At 43.3% G+C, this 21,501-nt stretch overlaps 3 protein-coding genes across 3 annotated transcripts; 1 reads left to right on the forward strand and 2 right to left on the reverse strand.

The window, feature by feature from the left end:
- Positions 1-91: 91 nt before the first annotated feature.
- LOC135486013 (protein shisa-4-like) lies at positions 92-3,074 on the reverse strand. The gene is made up of 5 exons (XM_064768460.1): positions 2,915-3,074; positions 2,386-2,560; positions 1,895-2,007; positions 958-1,037; positions 92-777 (listed from the first exon to the last, which is right to left on the reverse strand). Exons 1-5 carry the CDS (start codon positions 2,949-2,951, stop codon positions 715-717), a joined length of 468 nt encoding a protein of 155 aa, XP_064624530.1. The 5' UTR covers positions 2,952-3,074; the 3' UTR covers positions 92-714.
- Positions 3,075-3,901: 827 nt separating this feature from the next.
- LOC135485974 (CUB and sushi domain-containing protein 3-like) lies at positions 3,902-15,320 on the forward strand. The gene is made up of 20 exons (XM_064768407.1): positions 3,902-3,988; positions 4,960-5,093; positions 5,409-5,514; positions 5,792-5,923; positions 6,449-6,573; positions 6,884-7,004; positions 8,757-8,855; positions 8,973-9,140; positions 9,447-9,623; positions 9,832-10,008; positions 10,097-10,273; positions 10,447-10,800; positions 10,895-11,071; positions 11,156-11,332; positions 11,642-12,703; positions 13,090-13,266; positions 13,558-13,731; positions 13,895-13,972; positions 14,232-14,331; positions 14,662-15,320. Exons 1-20 carry the CDS (start codon positions 3,928-3,930, stop codon positions 14,765-14,767), a joined length of 3,882 nt encoding a protein of 1,293 aa, XP_064624477.1. The 5' UTR covers positions 3,902-3,927; the 3' UTR covers positions 14,768-15,320.
- A 443-nt stretch (positions 15,321-15,763) lies between these two features.
- LOC135486642 (cysteine protease ATG4D-like) lies at positions 15,764-21,496 on the reverse strand. Its single transcript, XM_064769596.1, has 9 exons — positions 19,705-21,496; positions 19,329-19,412; positions 18,895-19,095; positions 18,551-18,740; positions 18,166-18,242; positions 17,782-18,048; positions 17,415-17,491; positions 16,953-17,072; positions 15,764-16,764 (listed from the first exon to the last, which is right to left on the reverse strand). Exons 1-9 carry the CDS (start codon positions 21,017-21,019, stop codon positions 16,579-16,581), a joined length of 2,517 nt encoding a protein of 838 aa, XP_064625666.1. The 5' UTR covers positions 21,020-21,496; the 3' UTR covers positions 15,764-16,578.
- Positions 21,497-21,501: the final 5 nt, after the last annotated feature.

Below are 21,501 nucleotides of genomic sequence, written 5' to 3' on the forward strand. Positions count from 1 at the left end.
AACTATACATGGCCTGACGCACTCGCAAACAAAGACACTCAGTCCGTTGGTTAATAAAGTATCATAAAAGATCTCTGACAACAGATGGATAGAGATAAAGTAAGACAATATTTTATTGTTGCTGAAATAAGATGTAAAGTAATTTTTGGTCCCGACTCAGGACCCGGGCGAGAGAAAGTAATTCTAATTCTTGGTGATTGGTTACAGCAGTAATGATAATAATAATAATAATGATATTTAAATGATTTATAGTGCCAGAATCCACTCAGAGTGATCGGTGACACTTTACAAAAGAGAGACATATTAGGTGTGGTAGCGACCAAAGAGATAGGATTTAAGATGCGATTTGAAGACGAGATGCTGGCACCTTCTGTCGCACTGCGTGGAAGTTGATTCCAGAGCCTTGGGGCTGCAGTGGAGAAGGCTCGGTCGCCAAACGTCATCAACCTACTCCTTGGTCGCACCAACAGTGGGCCAACAGATGAGGAACGGAGACTGCGTCGAGGTATGAGGGAGGATATGTAATGTGGGGCTAAATTGTTTAAACACTTAAATACAAGGAGTAGTGAGTGGGAGGAGCCTGATCTAAGTGAGGTTGTTCGTGACAGTTTCTGTCTAATGTACCAATAATTACACATATGTACAAATCAGGGAATCAAAATAAGCCAATCCAAATGGTAACAGGCTCATCAACGGATCTCTCGCGTGATGTCTTTAGTATTTGCCAGGATATGGCGGTGGCTGCATGTATGCACCTTCAGGGCGGTAATTGGGATTCTGAAATAAAACAAAACTAGTTACGATAAAATTATAGAATTTCGGAGCAGAGATCTCATGTTCTGGTTCTGTATCTTCAGACCATATCGCTAATGACAAGCAATGGTAGACAACCCAACACTCGTTTGTGATTGATTTGTAATGGATACTTCCTGCTTTGTAATAATTCCGTACACTTACCACTGGTGGAGGTGCTGAAGACGTGGCAGGTGTGTTCATGAAAACAGATGTCGTGGTCGTTTGTTGTGGATTCACGATTACTAGAAGTATGAAAAACGATATAACACTGCATAAGCTTACACGTTCTGCAGTATATTTTGAGTTTCATTTTTTCCTTGGTAGTGCCATTGGAAAAAGATAAAGTCCCGGCGACCACAACAAGGTCAAAGCTCGCCTTTCTAACGATGCTTTGTGCAATATCACTTTGGCATTCCTGTGTCTCATATACATGATATAAAGTTCTTCGTCATCACCCTTCAAACTCCAATTTGGAGACTAAATTAAGTTGATCGAATGTAAGATATCGTAACCAAACCCTCGACTAAGCCACTTGCAATTGAATAGCATTCCGCGACGTTACTATTTATAGCTCACAAGGTCATTTGAATAAGATATTGATGACGTTTTAGTCACGTGACAGTCGGACATCGTCACTTATTTCTACGCATTTGAGCTTATTTCAAAGTCAATTATCTTTGACCCTGCATTGTTTTCAGCATGAATGATACCATAGAGTCAGAGAGAGAAATATTCAGAACAATTATGTAGTATTTCCAACACTCGGACATGTGCCAGATTGAATCTAACTGCCCTAGTTAGAAAGCCTGAATCCATTACGAAACCGCATGTTTGTCCGACATTGCCTGTAATTCAGCGATGGGGAAATAGAGGGCAGCAGCTGCAGTGACGTCATTATCGCGGAATGCTATTGTTAGGCCCCATGCATGCGCACCTGATCGGCATGTCACATTGCCGGTAGCTGGACAATCTGAGCTTTCCTACTCGTTGCTGCTTTGTGGTTAAGCAGAAAAACAGTTAGACGATGAGGGTGAACCCATTGATTTCAAGTGAATCTTCATTGAGCCCTTACCCACGCCCATCACCACTTTGCTCTTACCTGCCCCACGGTTCTTCGGAGTGGCACAGCAGCATCGGTAGCAGCAATAGCCGAGAAGGGAGATTATCAAGACAAGGCCAACCAAGCCACCAATCACAGCCACGATCGGAATCCTGATAAACAATATAAAAACCATTGGGTGGAATATAGAGGTTTGATCAGTGTATGAACACTTGGCCGCCCAGATTCCTGGTGTTAGCTACGTCACCTTTGGGTTCGTTATGAACTATCAGACCTCCTTCTCCATACGCGTTCCTTCCGCTTACTCATGTGGCACGCAAACGGTGATGCTTTTATCCTATACTCATAAGCCTTTTCGGCAATACCTCTGAAAGGTTTGACGATAGGGTTTTTCGAGTTTTATAAGGTTTGGTAATATCAAAGCCAAACACAAACATTCTATCTGCATTGGTCGTTTAATTGGTATCAACAGATGGCCTTAGGTTATAGTGATTTTGGTCTGAACCTCAATGCTCGAATTCTATACAAACCAGACAACAGAACTGGCAACCCCACATTCAGACGACCGAGTAAGACTGGAGCAAGCATCCGAGCAACAGTATTTGTTGCTGGCTGTCCCACAACAGTAGTCAGAACACGTAAAGCCAGACTCGTAATCGTCAAATATATCTTTGTAACTGGAGCAGTACTCGTAACAGTAAAATCCTGAAATAAAACTGTTCTCAATTAGTCTTTAAAACTTGTGCCCACATAACATGCACGACCTGATATGACATGAACTACCGCGACTTTGGACATCGATCAGAACACATACCGACCCAATGGTGCGGACATTACGCTTCCATAACCAAGAGGACCCATCGAACTGCAAAGCACGAGGTTTGTTCCCCTCCACCCTCCACCAGCAAAGCATGCCGGGGGGAAGGGGGGGGGGGCGTTGTGATGTGAACATGTATACTGGCATCAGGTTAACTATGGGGTTTCACTGTACATAATCAATATGCTGACGGAATTGTAGGCTCTGGATGAGCACCGTCTAAAATAGCTTTCCTTTCTTACCTTCAAGCATCAAAACAAGGAGTAACAGAGCCTTCATCTTGTCGCAATCCGTTTAATGTGACAGCAGAACGTTCAGCGAGTCTCTCTTCAACAAAATGATCTACTAACGTAATTGATTGTTTCGGCACTTCCGCATTGTCTGATATATCATGATAATTATGTGCATTTCAAACATGTTGACTATACACCGTTATCTGGCCGTGACTGACATGAGGTCGCTTAATCTACACACGTGTGTTGTCATAGTATACGCGACTGAAATTGGGAAAACCCCTAACCCTTTCGGGTCAAACTAAGGGGACTGAATTATTTGTTCTTCTTTAATGAGATTTTGGTCACTCGGGGTTTCAGTGATATCCGGAGAAGCAAATCGCGCTCATGATACTAAACGTTTCAGTTGGGAGTTGGATTTCTGATGTGTTTTGGCTTGGTCACCACATAAATTTTAAATAAAATAAAGTTATAAATGTGAAAAATTAGGATTACTACTTGGGTCATAGTTAGAGGTAAGATTGCAACGGTCCCTCCCAACCAAACCAGTAACTGTTGTGATAGAACATAACATTATACAGCATCGATGACGTCATATTGATGACAGCCAATCATATCCCAAGCCATTTACTTGCCAAGTATTGCTTAAATTAAGCAGAAACGTTTCTTTGCCGGAAAGATGTACACGTACTTTTAGTCTTTTATGTCTTTTTAAAATGGTAACTACAAATGAACATCAGGATCGGTTCCATCCCTAGAAATAGTCCGGTCGGTAATTGAGTCGACCGAGCTGTAAACTTTCCTACTGATCATGATCGGGTTCTGCTCTCTTCTTGACTAGATAACTGTACAAATGATACAATGATTTAAGCTCATAACATATGAATATCAATTAACTAGGCCTAACGTGACTGACTCATATCCGTGGTAATCTTGTAATCGTCATGACCCACTGGAAGTTATCACCAAGACAGTTTCCTTGGTATCATATTGCAATTGGATGTGCTCCAGCCCACATCATCATGTTGCTTCGTGGCCTGTTCCCTTTGGTCTTGGTGGCGCTGGTTTACCCTCGAGAAGCAGGTAAGCAGATTGAACCTCACCCTGCCCGTGTTATCAAGATCCTATCTTATGCATTAATCAGACATAATGAAGATATAAGATATAAGATACATAATCTAGATGTTTCAATTGCCAATGGTTACTGATAGTCCCGATGATTAAGAGGACGGAAGCATGTATGGAGAGGGGAGATGGCATATTGTACCAATTGTTTTGAATGAAGTTTCTTTCCTTTTTGACTGGAGAGTTGTCTCTTTTTGGCTGGGGTTAATAATATAAATGAATGTTGCCTTTTTGCAGTTATGATGCAAGCGAATTCGCTGAAACCTGTAATCTTTGTAGTATTCTGTCTACACATAACAACGGCGTGTCTGAAATTTTGAATTCAGTACGTGTATTACACAATCAGTACGTGTATAAGGCCTACACAATATTTGAAATTTTCATTTTTTGATTTTCAACGTTCATTTTTTTGAGTTGTTTGACAAATTCGGCCTATAAATGCGGTGCTGCGAGATATAAACCTATTTAACCATCTGCCCATTCTACGTGGAGGGGACTGCATTTTATTCACAAAGAAATAGATCTACTCTTGGTACAATGTACGATGTACAATGTCTCAATTGCAGGAAAGTGAAACTGATTCGACGAATCGAATGAAAGTGAATGGTTTTCTTCAAAGATAGTCATTAGGTCATCAAGTTGCCTTATCAACAACTAACACAGCTCTATCTTTAAACCACTTTTCCGGGTTCACTTTTCTTATCATCAAGAGAATCCGAACCAACGCCCTGTAACTTTGATGTTTCTTGGACCGGGATAGTCAGAATACACCCTACTTTTCACTGATCTAACACAACTTTATTCATTGCTGGCCAAGCTGAAACATGACGCCATGACCATTGGACAAATTGGTGTCAGCAACCACAAAAATCATTGGACCAGGTGCATCGTATTCGCAAGTTCTCACGTTATGCATGTACATCTTTCAGACGGTCAAGATTCTGGATGTGGTACACCAAAGCAACAGACTGGTCTAAGCGGGACATTCTCCAGCATTAATTACCCCAGTCGCTACAGAAATGGTGCTCAATGTACCTGGGTTATCACCGTAAAACCCCGTTGGGTGAGTATACTCGCTAGTATAAAACCCTTTTTCTATAAAGACATTTTGAATGCACTCTACATGGATACAGTATATTGAAATCGTGATCAAGGAATATGCTCTTCCTGAAGTTGATATATAAACGATTTTATTCAACGACAAGTTAACTTGTCGCTCATCGCTGCGATAGTTACTGCACGTCTGTGGTGCGCTTTGGTTGAATAAGGGCGTATCAGGTGGGTCTGAACATAACATTGACTCTTCACCACACTCTCGTTGTCTAAGTCCCGAGACCGGTGGAACCAATACAATCGATTATTCTTGATTGTTTTTCAGCGAATTCGTATTCATTTCAACAGCCCTTTCGGATTTGAAAGCCACGCCAATTGTGCATTTGACTATGTCAGGCTGTCAGAAGAAGTAACATCCACCATATCAATCGGTATGTTTTAGAACAGCAGTATCGCCCATAAATATCAATGTGGCTCACAATCCGAACAATATCAGGGTGCGTCCCCCCCTCCCCCATCAATCCGGACTATAAAACATTGACTGCTTGTATACTACTAAATGACTGCTGTTAACATTCCAACAGATATATTTCGGGTTCTATATAGAGGTTGCCAAATATGAAACATTGAAAACAATACAATACCTCTGGACTCTAAACTATAAAGGCCAGAATGACAACGTTTTTGCCTGATGCATTTCTATCATAGGAAAGTACTGCAATGGGCCGCCTACCAACGATGTTATGTCTCAAGATAATGATATAGTCGTGGTCTTCAAATCAGATGGCTCTACCACTGATATCGGATTTTCAATTCAATGGACAGCAGTTGAACCGGAAGGTGAGTAAAAATTTTGTATAAAAGATAAACCTTTGTTCTATCACTTTGTGAGCAAATGCTTGGATGTTCTGCATCCAATGCACCTATACTGGAGTCATGTCAGGGTGACAATGGTTCTCTAACCCTAAACAATATGTCCATTACACCATAGGGATGTGTCAGAGGTACGTGACAGTATTAAAAACACACAAATTAATCAGCGATCGATCTGTCACCACAAAAATTACAACACCACGCATATCGCGCGGCATAAATTGAATGAATTGGTTCTGGCCTGCCCACAGTTTTTTGTGATTATGACCCTTTAAAGGGACCCAACAACTTCGAAGGCGGTAAACTTAAAGGATCCAGGCTTTAAAGAGAGACTCCGGTGATGATAAAAAACTGTGGGCTGGTCGATCGCTATGATTCTGGTTTCTTCACGCATCTGTGCTACTCCGCGAATTGTGGAAGTGGAGTAGCGGATCCAAATGGTAATAAAAATGCTTTTTTGTTGTTCGTTTTTTCCACATTATATATTTACAGTTTCCGGGTGTGGTTCACGATACAAACTGTCTGGTACAAGCGGCTCTATCTCCAGCATGAACTATCCTAATACCTATCCCAATAACGCAGATTGCTCCTGGGTCATAACCGTCCCGGCTGGAATGGCAAGTCTTCAAATCTCATTGCTGATACTCATACAAGTAGCATCACAGTTGTAATAGCGCCACTGTTGCATCAATCGAACACACTGTTTAGCAGATGGCAATGTCGTTAATTGGCAACCGTGTGGCCGCCGGCCGAAAACGACGAACCGATGAAAACACAACATGGCCCTTTTTCATTAACGTCATGTGCAAAAATCAAATCAATATCCCTGGCTCATAACTCCCTTCTTCAATTACACAGCCTGCAGGCGAAGCTTACCAATCCTCACTTAAGAATGTTGGCTAATTATTTTTAATGCTTTTTCTTCAGCGCGTGCGTCTTGATTTCGAGAAAAAGTTTGAAATCGAACCAGGTCCACAGCATTCCTGCAGTTTTGATAACGTTGTTGTAAGGCAGATAAATGCAGCTGGAGTCGCGGGACGAAGTTACGGTATGTTTGAGCGAAGTCAATCAAACACCAGCGATTTGGGCCCAAGTTGAGTATCGTGCAACGTCAGTGATCCGAGTAGATGCCCCGTCATTACGACCCTAGTCATACATTGTCAGTCGTCGTAAACACTATCGCAACTTAACGTCCCTCATATCATGCAACGACAGTCACCGTAAACACTATCGCCACTTAACGTCCCTCATACCATGCAACGACAGTCACCGTAAACACTATCGCCACTTAACGTCCCTCATATCATGCAACGAGGGTCACCGTAAACACTATCGCCACTTAACGTCCCTCTCACCATGCAAGGACAGTCACCGTAAACACTATCGCCTGACTTAACGTCCCTCATATCATGCAACGACAGTCACCGTAAACACTATCGCCACTTAACGTCCCTCATACCATGCAATGACAGTCACCGTAAACACTATCGCCACTTAACGTCCCTCATATCATGCAACGACAGTCACCGTAAACACTATCGCCACTTAACGTCCCTCATATCATGCAACGACAGTCACCGTAAACACTATCGCCACTTAACGTCCCTCATATCATGCAACGATGGTCACCGTCAACACGATCGCCACTTAACGTCCCTCATATCATGCAACGTCAGTCACCGTAAACACTATCGCCACTTAACGTCCCTCATATCATGCAACGTCAGTCACCGTAAACACTATCGCCACTTAACGTCCCTCATATCATGCAACGTCAGTCATCGTAGCCACTATCGCCACTTAACGTCCCTCATATCATACAACAAGGGTCACCCTAAACACTTTCGCCACTTAACGTCCCTCATATCATGCAACGAGGGTCACCGTAAACACTATCGCCACTTAACGTCCCTCATATCATGCAACTAGGGTCACCGTAAACACTATCGCCACTTAACGTCCCTCATATCATGCAACGAGGGTCACCGTAAACACTATCGCCACTTAACGTCCCTCATATCATGCAACGAGGGTCACCGTAAACACTATCGCCACTTAACGTCCCTCATATCATGCAACGAGCGTCACCGTAAACACTATCGCCACTTAACGTCCCTCATATCATGCAACGAGGGTCACCCTAAACACTATCGCCACTTAACGGCCTCATATCATGCAACGAGGGTCACCCTAAACACTATCACCACTTAACGTCCCTCATATCATGCAACGATGGTCACCGTAAACACGATCGCCACTTAACGTCCCTCATATCATGCAACGTCAGTCACCGTAAACACTATCGCCACTTAACGTCCCTCATATCATGCAACGTCAGTCACCGTAAACACTATCGCCACTTAACGTCCCTCATATCATGCAACGTCAGTCATCGTAGCCACTATCGCCACTTATTACGCCACATCCTGACATCAGAATCGTGGATACCATCGTCACTTACCTTCCTCATATCAAATGCAAAGTCAGTCTTCGTAGACTAAATCAGAGTCCTTCAAATAAATTTATTTGAAAGACTCTGCCTAAATCGATATCTTTCTTTTCAATCCAGGTACATTTTGTGGCTTCTCGGCCCCGACTATAGGGCCGTTTAGACGACGCGAAAAAATCCGGATGCGTCCCGAATCCGGATTAATTTTTCGTCGTGTAAACGCAAAAAGATCCGGATCAATGTGGTTGCATCCGGACTAAAAAGGTACCATCGCCTTGGGTGGTTTTAATCCGGATTCATCCAGATTCGATCCGAATGCGGTCTTTTCGCCTGTCGTCTAAACGGCCCTATTGTTGCTTGTGTCTAACGTTAACAACATCGCTGTTTACTTCAAATCCGACTCCACAGCGACCTTTGCTGGCTTCTCAATTAGATGGAAAGCTATATATGGTAAGTAGCGTCATATATAAAATAGACGCAGGCATGATCAACTGACCCTGGGCAGAAAGGCAGTGACCAACTATCAGCTACGGGCGTTTATTTATACTCCTCTGATCTTCATTCCAGCCTGCGGCAGCCCAGAGAGTCCACGAAACGGTACGGTATCGCTATCTGATGAGGACAAGGTCAACAGTAAAGCTACCTACTCCTGCAATGTTGGCTTTAAGCTTGTTGGAAGGAACCGTCAATGTCAGACATCGGGACGTTGGACAGGTGACCCGCCAAAATGCCAAGGTAATCCATGTCGTCAATCCAGTTTGAGCCGGCGCATTCCTTAAGTGAATTCCAATAAAGGCCTTTTACCTCTTGAAGGCCCTACTATTCTTCTGCCATCAGCCTAAAGCCACACTGGGTCATTAGTGGCATGCTGTGAGATTGTGTGCTAACCCGTATTTGCTCGACATCCGTGATGGCACCATCTTCTGTTATTCCGTAGAAGTTTTGAATAAAATGATAAAATAATTAAGACTGTTATGAATAGGAAGTTTCTGTTGATTAACCAGTACCTAATGTGTCGTGACTTCTTGTTCCTTTTTTCAGAAATACTATGTCCTCCACCACCTGTGCCAGCGTACGGTACCATGTCTCTGACAAATGGATACAGAGTGAACAGCAACGCGACTTACACGTGCAATGATGGTTTCAAACTCAGCGGAGGGATTCACCGCCGATGCCTGAAATCAGGTCTTTGGAGCGGCAAAACACCTTCATGCCAAGGTAGCACCTCTGATTAGGGTTATGATTCAACCAATAATCATAATGCTTCAGTCACATCAAAGATATTAGGTGCTATTCTGGTTTGTCGCGAAATATTGTTCGCGGTCCCGGTTTTTGGTACAACAAAGTTAACCGAAATAGGTCTCGCCATGAACTGTTGATCAAAGGTGTCGTTTTGTTATCCAGACTTTATCTCCAATGCTTTCAGAAATCCACTGCGGTACTCCAGACAAACCAGCTAATGGTAGCATGTACATGTCGGATGGAGACAGAATGAACAGCAAAGCCACTTACAATTGTGATGATGATTACCAACTCAATGGAAATAGTGTCCGCGAGTGCCTCAGTACCGGGACCTGGAGTGGAGAAACGCCCACGTGCCAAGGTAGTGGTTGCTATTTCTTCATCTTCACCGAGACTGTACCATCATCATGTGCTATTACATCATGCAAGTTCTATTTTCATTTTTTCAGAAATTCACTGTGAATATCCTGTCGTTCCTGCGAATGGCAGTGTGTCCCTGTCAGATGAAGACAACTATAGCAGCACTGCGACGTACACATGCGATGATGGATTCCAGCTCAAAGGAGACGGTGTCCGCGAGTGCCGCAGTACCGGCAACTGGAGTGGAGAAACGCCGATATGCCAAGGTAATGATATACTAGATTTGGTCGTTTTGATCGTCAGTGCCCAATTTCATTTCAACCTCCAGTACCAGAGTCATCCCCAGCCACATAAGCCCAGGAGGTGCCGGGTAAAAGGCTCTGAAGCTCAGGGTGATTCCAATCAATCAGTTCCTTCACTGCTTATTCTGCTCTTTCAGAAACACGCTGTGGTTCTCCAGGGTTGGTCGCCGATGGCAGTGTAGACGTGTCAGATGAAAACAAGATTGGCAGCAAAGCTACTTACACTTGTGGTGATGGTTTCAAGCTGATTGGAACATCAGAACGTCAGTGTCTCCGGACAGGGAACTGGAGTAGTGACATTCCTGTGTGTGAAACCATTCGTTGTGGTGCTCCACCCTTACTGGTGAATGACAACGTTTCCCTCTCCGACGATGACAAGATAGGAAGCAAGGCAACATACACATGTGATAATAGTTTCAAGCTGATCGGAACGCCAGAACGCCGGTGTCTCAAGACAGGAAACTGGAGTGGAGAAACACCGATATGCCAAGGTAACAGCTCTTTCTTCATCGGTTGCATGTCCATATTTGATGTTTTGATTCAGTGTCATTCAATTTGCCTCCTTCAATTCATGTTCCTTTTCAGAAATACTCTGTGGCTCTCCAGGCGCACCAGCCAACGCCAGTGTGTTCCTGTCAGATGGAGACAGGATGACCAGCAAGGCGATGTACACATGCGATGATGGATTACTGCTGGACGGAGAGGGTGTCCGTGAGTGCCTCAAGACAGGGAACTGGAGTGGAGAAGTGCCAACATGCCAAGGTAACGGCAGGTCATGTTTGTTTTGCAGTTTCAAGGCAACACCATCATTATGCTTTCGTTTCAATGTGTCTTTCCTTCTTCCAGAAATACTCTGTGGCTCTCCAGGCGCACCAGCCAACGCCAGTGTGTTCCTGTCAGATGGAGACAGGATGACCAGCAAGGCGATGTACACATGCGATGATGGATTACTGCTGGACGGAGAGGGTGTCCGTGAGTGCCTCAAGACAGGGAACTGGAGTGGAGAAGTGCCAACATGCAAAGGTAACGGCAGGTCATGTTTGTTTTGCAGTTTCAAGGTAACACCATCATTATGCTTTCGTTTCAATGTCTCTTGGAAGTGTGTTCCTGTCAGATGAAGGAAGGCTTGACAGCATTGCCACATACATGTGTGATGATGGATTCCTTCTCCATGACGGGATGTCCACGTATGCCTCAAAACGGGGAACTGGAATGAAGAAACGCCGACATGTCGACTGCAAGGTATCAGAATTGGTATTCAGCAGTATCATTTATCCATGTGCCATCATAACATCTCATCACCGGAAATCAATTTTCATTTTCATTTTTCAGAAATACGCTGTGGTTTTCCAAGCGTGCCACCCAACTACAGTTTAACCCTGTCGGACGGAGACAGAATGAACAGTATAGCAGTGTACACGTGTGATAGTGGTTACAAGATGATCGGACATCCAGAGCGCCAGTGCCTAAGGACAGGGAAGTGGAGTGGGGAAATGGCAGTGTGTGAAGAAATTCGTTGTGGTTCTCTGCCCTCGCTTCTTGATGGCAACGTTTCTCTCTCCATCGATGATAAGATTGGCAGCAAAGCTACATACATTTGTGATAATAGTTTCAAGCTGATCGGAACGCCAGAACGCCAGTGTCTCCGGACAGGGAACTGGAGCGGGGACACGCCTGTATGTGAAGAAATTCGTTGCGGTTATCCTCCCTTGCTTGTGGATGGCCGCATGTCTCTAAGCAAAGAGGACAAGATAGGAAGCAAGACCACATACACTTGCGATGATGATTTCAAGCTGATCGGCACGCCAGAACGTCTGTGTCTCGGGACAGGCACCTGGAGTGGGGACATGCAAGTGTGTGAAGAAATTCGTTGCGGTTCTCTCCCCTTGATCGTGGATGGCCGCATGTCTCTGAGCAAAGCGAACAAGATAGGAAGCAAGGCCACATACACTTGTGATGATGATTTCAAGCTGATCGGCACGCCAGAACGCCAGTGTCTCAGGACAGGCACCTGGAGTGGGGACATGCCAGTGTGTGAAGAGATTCGTTGCGGTTCTCTCCCCTTGATCGTGGATGGCCGCATGTCTCTAAGCAAAGCGAACAAGATAGGAAGCAAGGCCACATACACTTGTGATGATGATTTCAAGCTGATCGGCACGCCAGAACGCCAGTGTCTCGGGACAGGAAACTGGGGTGGGGTAATGCCAGTGTGTGAAGAAATTCGTTGTGGTTCTATGCCCTTGCCCGTGGATGGCAGTGTCTCTCTATCCAATCAAGACAAGATTGGAAGCAAGGTCACATACAGCTGTAACGATGGATTCAAACTTATCGGAAGACCAGAACGCCGATGCCTTAGGACAGGGAACTGGAGTGGGGACAGACCGTCTTGTCAAGGTGGGTTGTCCGATTATTCGAATAGTCTACGTCTTTGACGAAAGCTGATGAAAACTGTCTCATAAGAAAACTTCTCAGAACTATACCAACTGTAAACTTTCCTTGCTTTAGAAATTCGATGTGGGCCTCTGGACAAACTTGACAACGGTATGATACAGCTATCGTGATTATGAAAATAGATTGAACAGCATGGCAAAATGTTTGAAATGATGGTTTTACAATAATTGGGGACAGTAGACGGCGATGTGACCCGACTGGAAGCTGGAGTGGAAATGCAACGCAGTGCAAAGGAAGAAGACCTTAGATTTATTTGTTACTTCACTCGTGTTTTGCCGTTCGTATACTTGATGAATGAGCATGTCAGTATAAACTTTATATTCTTCCAGAAATACGATGTGGTCCCCTTGAACCACCAGCCCACGGCAAGGTGTCCCTATCAGATCAGGATAAGTGGAACAGCCAAGCAACCTATGTTTGTACTGTTGGATACAGGATGGTTGGGAAGACTGAACGTCTGTGTCTGGCGACTTGGAAATGGAGTGGCACAACACCGAGCTGCCAAGGTAGTGTCTCCTAAATCAGGTCGTTACTCGAGTCAGCTTGATTGGCACATCTAGCTAGATGTTGTTTGGTGTCGGCAGGACTGATTTCTGGCATGGAAAAGTTAAGTACGAGATACTCTACGACTGTCCTAGACATGATGTGGAATGACTGGGAAAGCTGGGAACTTTAGATGATTCCGTTTAGCGACTTTGTTTTGCACTCCGTCGTTCTTTCAACAAGTACGAAACATGCTGACCACTTTATCTCTGCTGTGCCGCTGTTTAAATGCAGGATCATGCTGTCAATTTCAGAAATTCGCTGTGGAAACCCAGAGGTGCCGGCCGGATGCACCGCTTCCCTCTCGGATGAGGACAGAATTCGCAGCAGACTAACGTATTCCTGTAAGAAATGGTCCAACCTCGAGAAGACAGAACGTCTGTGTCTTGGCACAGGGGAGTGGAGCGGGACGGCCCCTAACAACCAAGGTATGAAAAGGAGTATCGATCGGAATTCACCCATTTGGTCTTTCCCATGACAACAGTCAGACTTTACAGGTGTAAGCATAAATTTGGGCGATAATAGATCAGAGACCACTCTAATAGAATGGATAGCCTTGCGATGGATTCATATTTTCATTGATACTTTCAGGGAAGGAAGACCCAAGAGGTGGCGTTTCTCTACCTTCGAAGCCGAAAGTTGGCCCAGCATCATGGTCAAGCAGTCCTTGTGAGTATGAGTTCAACATGCCTACTGAGACAGAAGCCCAGTACATTGAGTGGTGCGCGGTGGTTCACTGGTTTATGTGTCCAATGTGTCTTGTCGCCGCGTCGTCATTCACAGGTCGAGCTCAGTTGAGCGCTGTGGTGACCTCACTCCTCAGCTTCTTGACACCCCGGAGTGCCTTTCTAGAGACAATGCTCACAGTTATTGTACAGTTGAAAGCGTTATAAAAACAACTGTTATTATCATTTTCTTTCTTCTCTAGATATTGATGCTTATCTTTGTACTGGCATCGTCTTCAACATAGTATTTCTCACACTGGGTATTTTCGGAACGTTTTATGGTGTCTACAGAATTTTAAAGTGGTAAGCAAATACGAGATGAGAAAGTCAGCTTGTTCCAATCGGTCGAAGTTGCTTGTTTGATGCGGGCACACTGTGGTGTATCATTTACTAAAAAGCTATTGTCAGTGATATTTATACATGCATAGTATGACCACGTTTTTTCAACCAAACACTTTACTACACTTGTAATAAAGTGAGCAGTTTGTCTTCTCGGCAGGTGTTCTTGCTGTCCGTATTAGTCTCTGACTGAACTCTATCATGAAGGAGGACATTAAATAGCATTGCATCCACACCGGTCTGGCTACCTATTGTCCCGCAAACTCAGTAACCGATGTCCATTTCCCTTTGCAGGAGGAGAGGGTTGAAAAAGGACAGTCAAAAGCTTTCGTCATTTAACTTTGACAATCCTGCGTTCAGTTGTGTTAAAGAGCGAGAGACACAGATTGCTGTGGAATAGTAGGCTGATATGACCTGTGCAACAAACACATTCAAACCCGTTTGGCAGTTTCGAAGAAAGAACACGACAGTTTTGACAATACTCAAGAAGACCAGTTTATCACCGGGAGCCCTTTACCTCTGATACTTCACCCCGTGGGCCTTAATTATAAAGAACATCTCGCAGTAGTTCAATGATTCACTCTTCACTAGTGGCAATTCGATTATGCAAAGAGATGCAAACCTCTTTGGCCGCTCGCCCGCTTTCAACTTTTACCATTTATGAGTCATTTACTTAGGGCAGCAACATAGAGATATCCTACAGTATCCTAAATTACCATTTAGTTACCTTATATAGACTTACCATTCGCAGGGTTTCAGCCAGAGTTGAAATGCAAGTTTTATCAGAAGCCACACTTCACTTAAATGACACAGTATACTTCAGTATATAAGGCATGTTATGAGATAGAATGCGATATATTGGTAGGGTACTTAAAGTATCATGAGTCAGTACAATGCAGTACATATATCGAATGATCCGGAACATTGGTAACCATTGTTATCACGTGGCAATATTTTCCAGTATTATGAAAGAAACTTCCTTTTATTTTATTTTGGCGCACTGTGATACCCTAGAACTCTGACCATACCAGTCATTTTTGTCCATGACTGGATAGGACACAGGACGAAAGCTCTGGGCAATAGTGCACTTGGAGACAACCCATCAGTTCGAGAGCTCTGCTGGGCACCAGTCTAATAGGGGAACAATCCATCTAAGAGACAAGCATCAGTGCTAGATCTTGGCGATGGTGTATTCATCAGGTAGCTTTAGAGTTTCTGTGGATTCTCTATCAACTCTTTCAATCTAGAATGCTGATGTTGGTGCTACAGTGATGCAAAGTGACTTCTGTAGGCAAGACTCTGCTGTTTTCATAGCAGCATTTCTAAGTAAGCTGGACATACTGTGCAGTACACAAAAGGCTCGAGCAATTATTTTCAAATTCAATTTAATGTTTTATTCATTTAACAAATCCCTGAAAATCTTAACATAAAATAATCAAACTTGACTCTGCTATCAACATGAAATTGGAATTTACACCGTGTATATACAAGCACACAATTGTCATCCCAGTTCATGACATCTGAATCATATACAAGTATTCAGATCTGAAAAAGCCTTATCTGGTGGGGCTAAATGAAGAGTTTATCTTCAATTTTGTCATGAAAAGGATACCTTGTGTAGGTAAAATTGTTAAAAGCATTCCACATGAAGCCCAATGTAATCAGAGACATTATACAGGTTGTATCAGAAAATGTACATGGCCAAGGTATTCTCACGGGTCTGAACTTCTAACTCTCAGTTTTTAATTCAAGCCTTCTGACCAATGAACCAAACAGCATTTTCCTAAATATTCAACAGCCTTTAAAAGGCAGTACATATCAACATCTCTTTTACATCTTATTCTCAAAGCCCATATCTATTTACAAACATTTTACATCCGTTTTTGATTAGTCCAGGTTGATGCAACCTAATTATTTAAGTGTCTATAGTAGTTTTTCTTGCATTATGAGGTCATTACGACATTACAATGCTCAAATCAACATAGTCAGATGGAGAAAACATATATTGATGGTACAAAGCGATTCACTTTAGAGCCTACAGCTTAGACATGTCTATAGTGGTCCTGTGGATGATTATAAGCAAGGATTGTCAGAATGCACTGTCCACTCTCAAACATCAGGTACAAATGTACAATAGTGATTTCATAATCCAAGTTTCACAACTCCTACTGGTGATGAAAGCCACCTGAAGTCCTCTTCCTTATACAGTTATCACAGAAAAACAAATTCCTCTGACGAGTGTGACGGAGACCGTGTCCTCCCGAACTCGTCCAGGTGGCGTACCCTGACATAACGTTCTTCCCGCTGGAGGTGCTCACCTTGGTCTTTGTCTGAACTCCGGCCGTCAACGAATATGAACATTGGATATGGACTTTTCTGCATGGGAGGTGCTACGATCTGAAAAAGGCAACATGCCATTAGCTTTCAGTTTGTCTCACTAATTTTTCTATACATGTACATAAAAGCAACGCATCCACTTCATTGGAACATCAGTTCATACAGATTACCAGATGATTACCTCAAGCAAAGCCTTACATACGCCAATTAATCTTGCACTGAGAACAACCAACTCTCCAATTACTCACTGGCTTAGTGGTTTTGATGAAGGTGAAGAAGTCTTCTTTCGTTCTGCAATAGAAGCCCACAGTGCAGCTGGGATCCATGCGCGTGAACGACATCTTCCGGGGAGAAATGCAATGGTAGGTCTGAAAATAGGAGAGTGATCTATCAATACTCATAGAAACAAGTTTTTGAGTATGAATTAAGTGAATACCCGACACCAAGTAGGCCAATCAAAGGCTTTTTCTCTCATGTTTGCCTTCAACAATTCTTCAGAAGTAGTTTTGCAATAAACATTCTAGAATGAAATAGGTAACTACAGACAGCCTGACTACTTGATAGCGGGTCTCTATTTGAAAAGGGAACACCCTATCTTTCCAGTTGGACTGATTTCAGACTACCTACAGGACATTACAGAGCTACATAATTTTGGTCCTTGTCAGAGATGAATGGACAGTAGTTCTCAGTGTGCTAATGCCCTAACTTACATAGAGGGGGAATTCTCTCTTCTTCATGTTAACCACATCTTGGCAGTAGTGGGGATCTAAGTGAACCAACTTGTCTCCTGAAACCAAATGATACAAAATATGTCAGGAATGTATGAGCCTGATGATTCAAAAGGGCAATGAGCAGTTTCACTGAAATGACAACTGAGTGTCTGTAAGGCCCAGACAACCATATTTGGCGAGGAGGAGTCCAACTGACAGCCAAAGTGGAGGACCATAATGGCGAGAGCAAGCTCACACAGACCGTTGACCTGATATTAAGTTACTGTTGAATACTGAGAAGAAGATTGTTTTTAAACTCGCTTCTCTACTAAGTAAAATAATGTAATTCAGTGCATTCAAACCTCACCTTGCCAGCCTACAAAGTAGAGTGAATGTTTCGGCCGTCCTCCGATGATCCCAATACAGCTATCGAGGGCAAACAAACTTTGCACACATGGAATGTAGATAGGATTTAGTGTTTCTCCACCAAGGCGAATGGGAATCAAGATTATCACTGAGCGCCAAGTGTCCTCTGAACGAGCTGAATGGTCGTCAGAGCCTTCGAATGAAGTGTCACTTCGGGAGAATGACCGTGGTCGAGACATGCACAGGTCCATTACATCATCAATGAAAACTGAAACAGAGGGAGCATTTTGATCTATTCTCTTAGCTTTTTTGCATCTTGCCAGTTAAGCCAAGAAGGCGAACTTTAAATTTCACAAAATGAAGCCTTTCACACGATAATATTTACCTGTGCAATCCTGTGCAATGTAGAGACAGATTTTGCCAAGCAGAGGGTTCAGCTCACAACCCTGTTCTATGGCATCCCTGCAGGACAGAAAGACAAAAGGGATGAAGTCAATGTCGACATATAAGGATACTGACCAGGTACACTGCAGCAAGCTACATTAATAGCCAATGTGAATTTTCCTCAGAGAAAAACTACAATTTGCAGAAGAACATTTAGCAAGACATCGACCGAGCCATATCTGTGTCTGCTAATTTCAGTTCAGGAGAACAGGTATTAATAAAAGACAGTCTGACTGGTCTCTAGAATAGCAAATATAAAGGCTACTCCTCACAATCAGATATGTTTGAAATCTACAGACAACTATCGCAGTGACATGTTCCCTTACTTCATGATATGAGCGACAGATGACGGCCCATACCAGTCCCCAGGCTTCTTGTTGAGACATCTCTCACCAAATCGTACCAAACGATGGACAGAAAATGGGCTATGATCGCTCGGCAAATCACCAAACCACTTCACAATCTGTCGATGATAGGCTTCTTGTTCAAATGTCTGTGGAGCATGCCATCGCCAATCTGGAATAAAGGGGAATAATGTAGAACAGAAATAGCTTGGGAGAAGACAAATACCACCAGCTGCATTATGTCAAGTGTGTGACAGCTGCACCACATGTGACTGGCCTGGGATTGCCTTGAAACGACATACAAAGCATTGTAATTGTTTACAAACCTCGCCCAAGAAAATGTAGCACCAGTGCTTGAGCCAACATCATCTGTCCGCTCCTGAGCATGCATCCCCAGCCACAGTCAGTGGTGAAGGTTGAGCCAGCAAGTTGGGGGAACTCCCGACGGTATGTGAACCAAATGCGACTGATGAAATCCTGTTTGAACTGGTCAACGCTGGAAGGTTTTCTTCTCTCAGATTCAGACTCTGAAAATAGAATGAAAAGCCAATCATTTTGCATAACCAACACAACTGTTCAACATTGATCCCAAGATGTGAAAAAGTTAAAAGGTTCATGAGGTGACAGGTTCTCAAGATTCAATTGACATCAATATGATCAACCCGAAAACCTAGTTTCCATTCCAGCATTGATTCTGTAGACTACAAATACATAAGTGTTGACCTGGTTATAAAAATAAGTATTGGAACTACTAACTCACCATCAATCTTTCGATGGTAACATTTTCCCAAGAGAAACAAGGGCTTGTCATCACTAAAGGTGGTTGAGGTCTTTACTGTCCAACCTGAAATGAAGTGGTCAAGGGATGACCTTGATTATCAGATCAAGGAAATATGATTAGCATCAGTTTTCTATGTAGTGTGTTCAAAGACAGATGAGGGGTTTGTGGTGGAAGTTTCATGATTATATGTAGAGGCTGTGGATTCAGTTGTGACCTCTAAGCTTGCAATCTATATCAACATAATGGGAACTAACTAAAATCTGCGTTATATTGTTTGAGTTATTTCCAAGAACAAAAGCGACAAACCATAAAGTAATAACCGACACAGACAAGAGAACAAACAGGAATCACGTACCATACTTCATGTTGTTCCAAAACGACATCATCTTTGTTTTCAACTTTTCACTCTGGTCCACCTGTCCATAATTGTCTGGGAGCTGAATACCATTCGCACTCAAAGGAACCGTAAAGAAATTCCCTCCTCCATGCCCTCGATTCAAACCAACATAATGGAAATCATTTCCCTGGAGGCGTTGCCCTCTGATATTTCGAACATCATCCGGCCCAACAAGTGATTGAGTCATTGACGGTGGAGTACTTCTTCTTGGTGTCGGACTGAAGGTCGCAACAAGCCTGTCTTTCAAGTTAAGCTTAGATTTAGCACCATTTGATTCAGTTCCTGCACCACGTGTTGGACTGTTTGGTAAGATGTCATCTTTCTTTGCATTTTCTCTATTTACATAACTGGTTTCGGGCATAACAGACCATGAAGCAAATGAATGGTCTTCATCAATCGGAACTTGTCGGCCTCTGACATCTTGACTATCAGGATAAGAACACAGACTTTTAGAAGAATCTGCTTCTGACCAGGAGGTAAAAGACTGAATTCTATTACTTCTTCCCGATTTTTCCCTTGTTTTGACATCTGATGTCTTGTCTTCCAGATGTTTGTCTTCAGAAGCTATATCACAACTGCTCTTTCGAGGATCACTTCCTTGATTAGTTCTGCTGTAAATTTTGCTCCTGTCACTGGTAGCCAGTGCTGTATCACTCCAAGAGTCAAGTAACATCATCGAAGATGGGTGACCTGAACAAGTCTCGGATGAATGCTGCCACTCTGCCATTTCTCGTCGCCGTGTGTCATACCTAGAACACACCATGTCAAGGCAAAGTTCCTGTTCCATTTCTGGTGAAGCAGGAGCTAGAGGTGGACCATCAGTGTCCTCAGCATCATCATCACCATCACAATCAAACACATCCATCTTTTCGGCAAAGTTCTTTCCAGACTCAAATCCAGAATCTGGCTGTAAAGAGTGCAGAGTTGAAGTCACAGGATTCTGATTTCCACCATTGGAAGGCGCTCTGGGAGATATACCGGTGTGCCAAATTGGTGGCGATTTACCAGATGGACTTCTGCTATAGGACTCAACTGATGTTTGACTCACTCTAAATGGAGAGTTTCTATCAGCTTCATCTGAAATGTTAGCATACCCACCATTTCTGCCTACTGAACTACCGGTATGTGTCTTTGATTGACTGCTGATTTCATAGAATTCATCACTGAAAGATCCAAACCGCTGCAGCACATCACCAGAGTCACTTCTGGCCATATCTTGGATAACACTGTCATTTTCTCTATGCCAGCTTGTCGAAACAGGTTGTCTTTTCATGTTTGAGTCATGAAAGCTAGAAGCTCACCAAAAAAATGGCACTGAAGAAAGTAGAAACATGACTGACAATGTCACAATGTCAATGACATGACCGTGTGCAACTGCAAGGCAACCAACCGTAGGCGTAGTGGTGCACATAGCTACCGTACTGATCAGCCCACCAACATCACCGTCATGTGTCACACATCAGTCTGAGTAGACTGCGATCAAACTGTCACTTTCGTGTCAGGCGGTCTCACTCGGACTCTGTTGGTGTCAGACTCTGTCCCTGCATGGATTTTTGAGATGTCGACTGGTTGGATGTCACTGCAAGTCAAATTTACACAGTTTCTCTTTCATCAACTACTAAATATTGTCTGCATAGGCATAAGAACATTTATTCACATCGATTACACACCAAACCATATGGAAATGGAGGAATGGTGTTGTTTTAGGCCATTTTTTCGGCTCACTTCCTGAAAATTCGGCAACGATTTCTACAT

Source organism: Lineus longissimus, chromosome 4 (assembly GCF_910592395.1).
Source record: "Lineus longissimus chromosome 4, tnLinLong1.2, whole genome shotgun sequence".
NCBI lineage: Eukaryota > Metazoa > Nemertea > Pilidiophora > Heteronemertea > Lineidae > Lineus > Lineus longissimus.

Bases quoted from the DNA above. Each gene is read 5' to 3' on its own strand.
- LOC135486642 (XM_064769596.1), bottom strand. From the start codon at position 21,019: ATGAAAAGACAACCTGTTTCGACAAGCTGGCATAGAGAAAATGACAGT. The intron at 19,413-19,704 runs GTACGTGATTCC...ACTTCATTTCAG, and splicing joins TTGGAACAACATGAAGTATG to GTTGGACAGTAAAGACCTCA. The intron at 17,492-17,781 runs GTGAGGTTTGAA...ATTTGGTTTCAG, and splicing joins CTACTTTGTAGGCTGGCAAG to GAGACAAGTTGGTTCACTTA.
- LOC135485974 (XM_064768407.1), top strand. From the start codon at position 3,928: ATGTTGCTTCGTGGCCTGTTCCCTTTGGTCTTGGTGGCGCTGGTTTAC. The intron at 10,009-10,096 runs GTAGTGGTTGCT...TCATTTTTTCAG, and splicing joins AGAAACGCCCACGTGCCAAG to AAATTCACTGTGAATATCCT. The intron at 14,332-14,661 runs GTAAGCAAATAC...TTCCCTTTGCAG, and splicing joins GTCTACAGAATTTTAAAGTG to GAGGAGAGGGTTGAAAAAGG.
- LOC135486013 (XM_064768460.1), bottom strand. From the start codon at position 2,951: ATGAAGGCTCTGTTACTCCTTGTTTTGATGCTTGAAG. The intron at 2,008-2,385 runs GTTTGTATAGAA...ATTGTTTATCAG, and splicing joins GTTGCCAGTTCTGTTGTCTG to GATTCCGATCGTGGCTGTGA. The intron at 778-957 runs GTAAGTGTACGG...GTTTTATTTCAG, and splicing joins CTTCAGCACCTCCACCAGTG to AATCCCAATTACCGCCCTGA.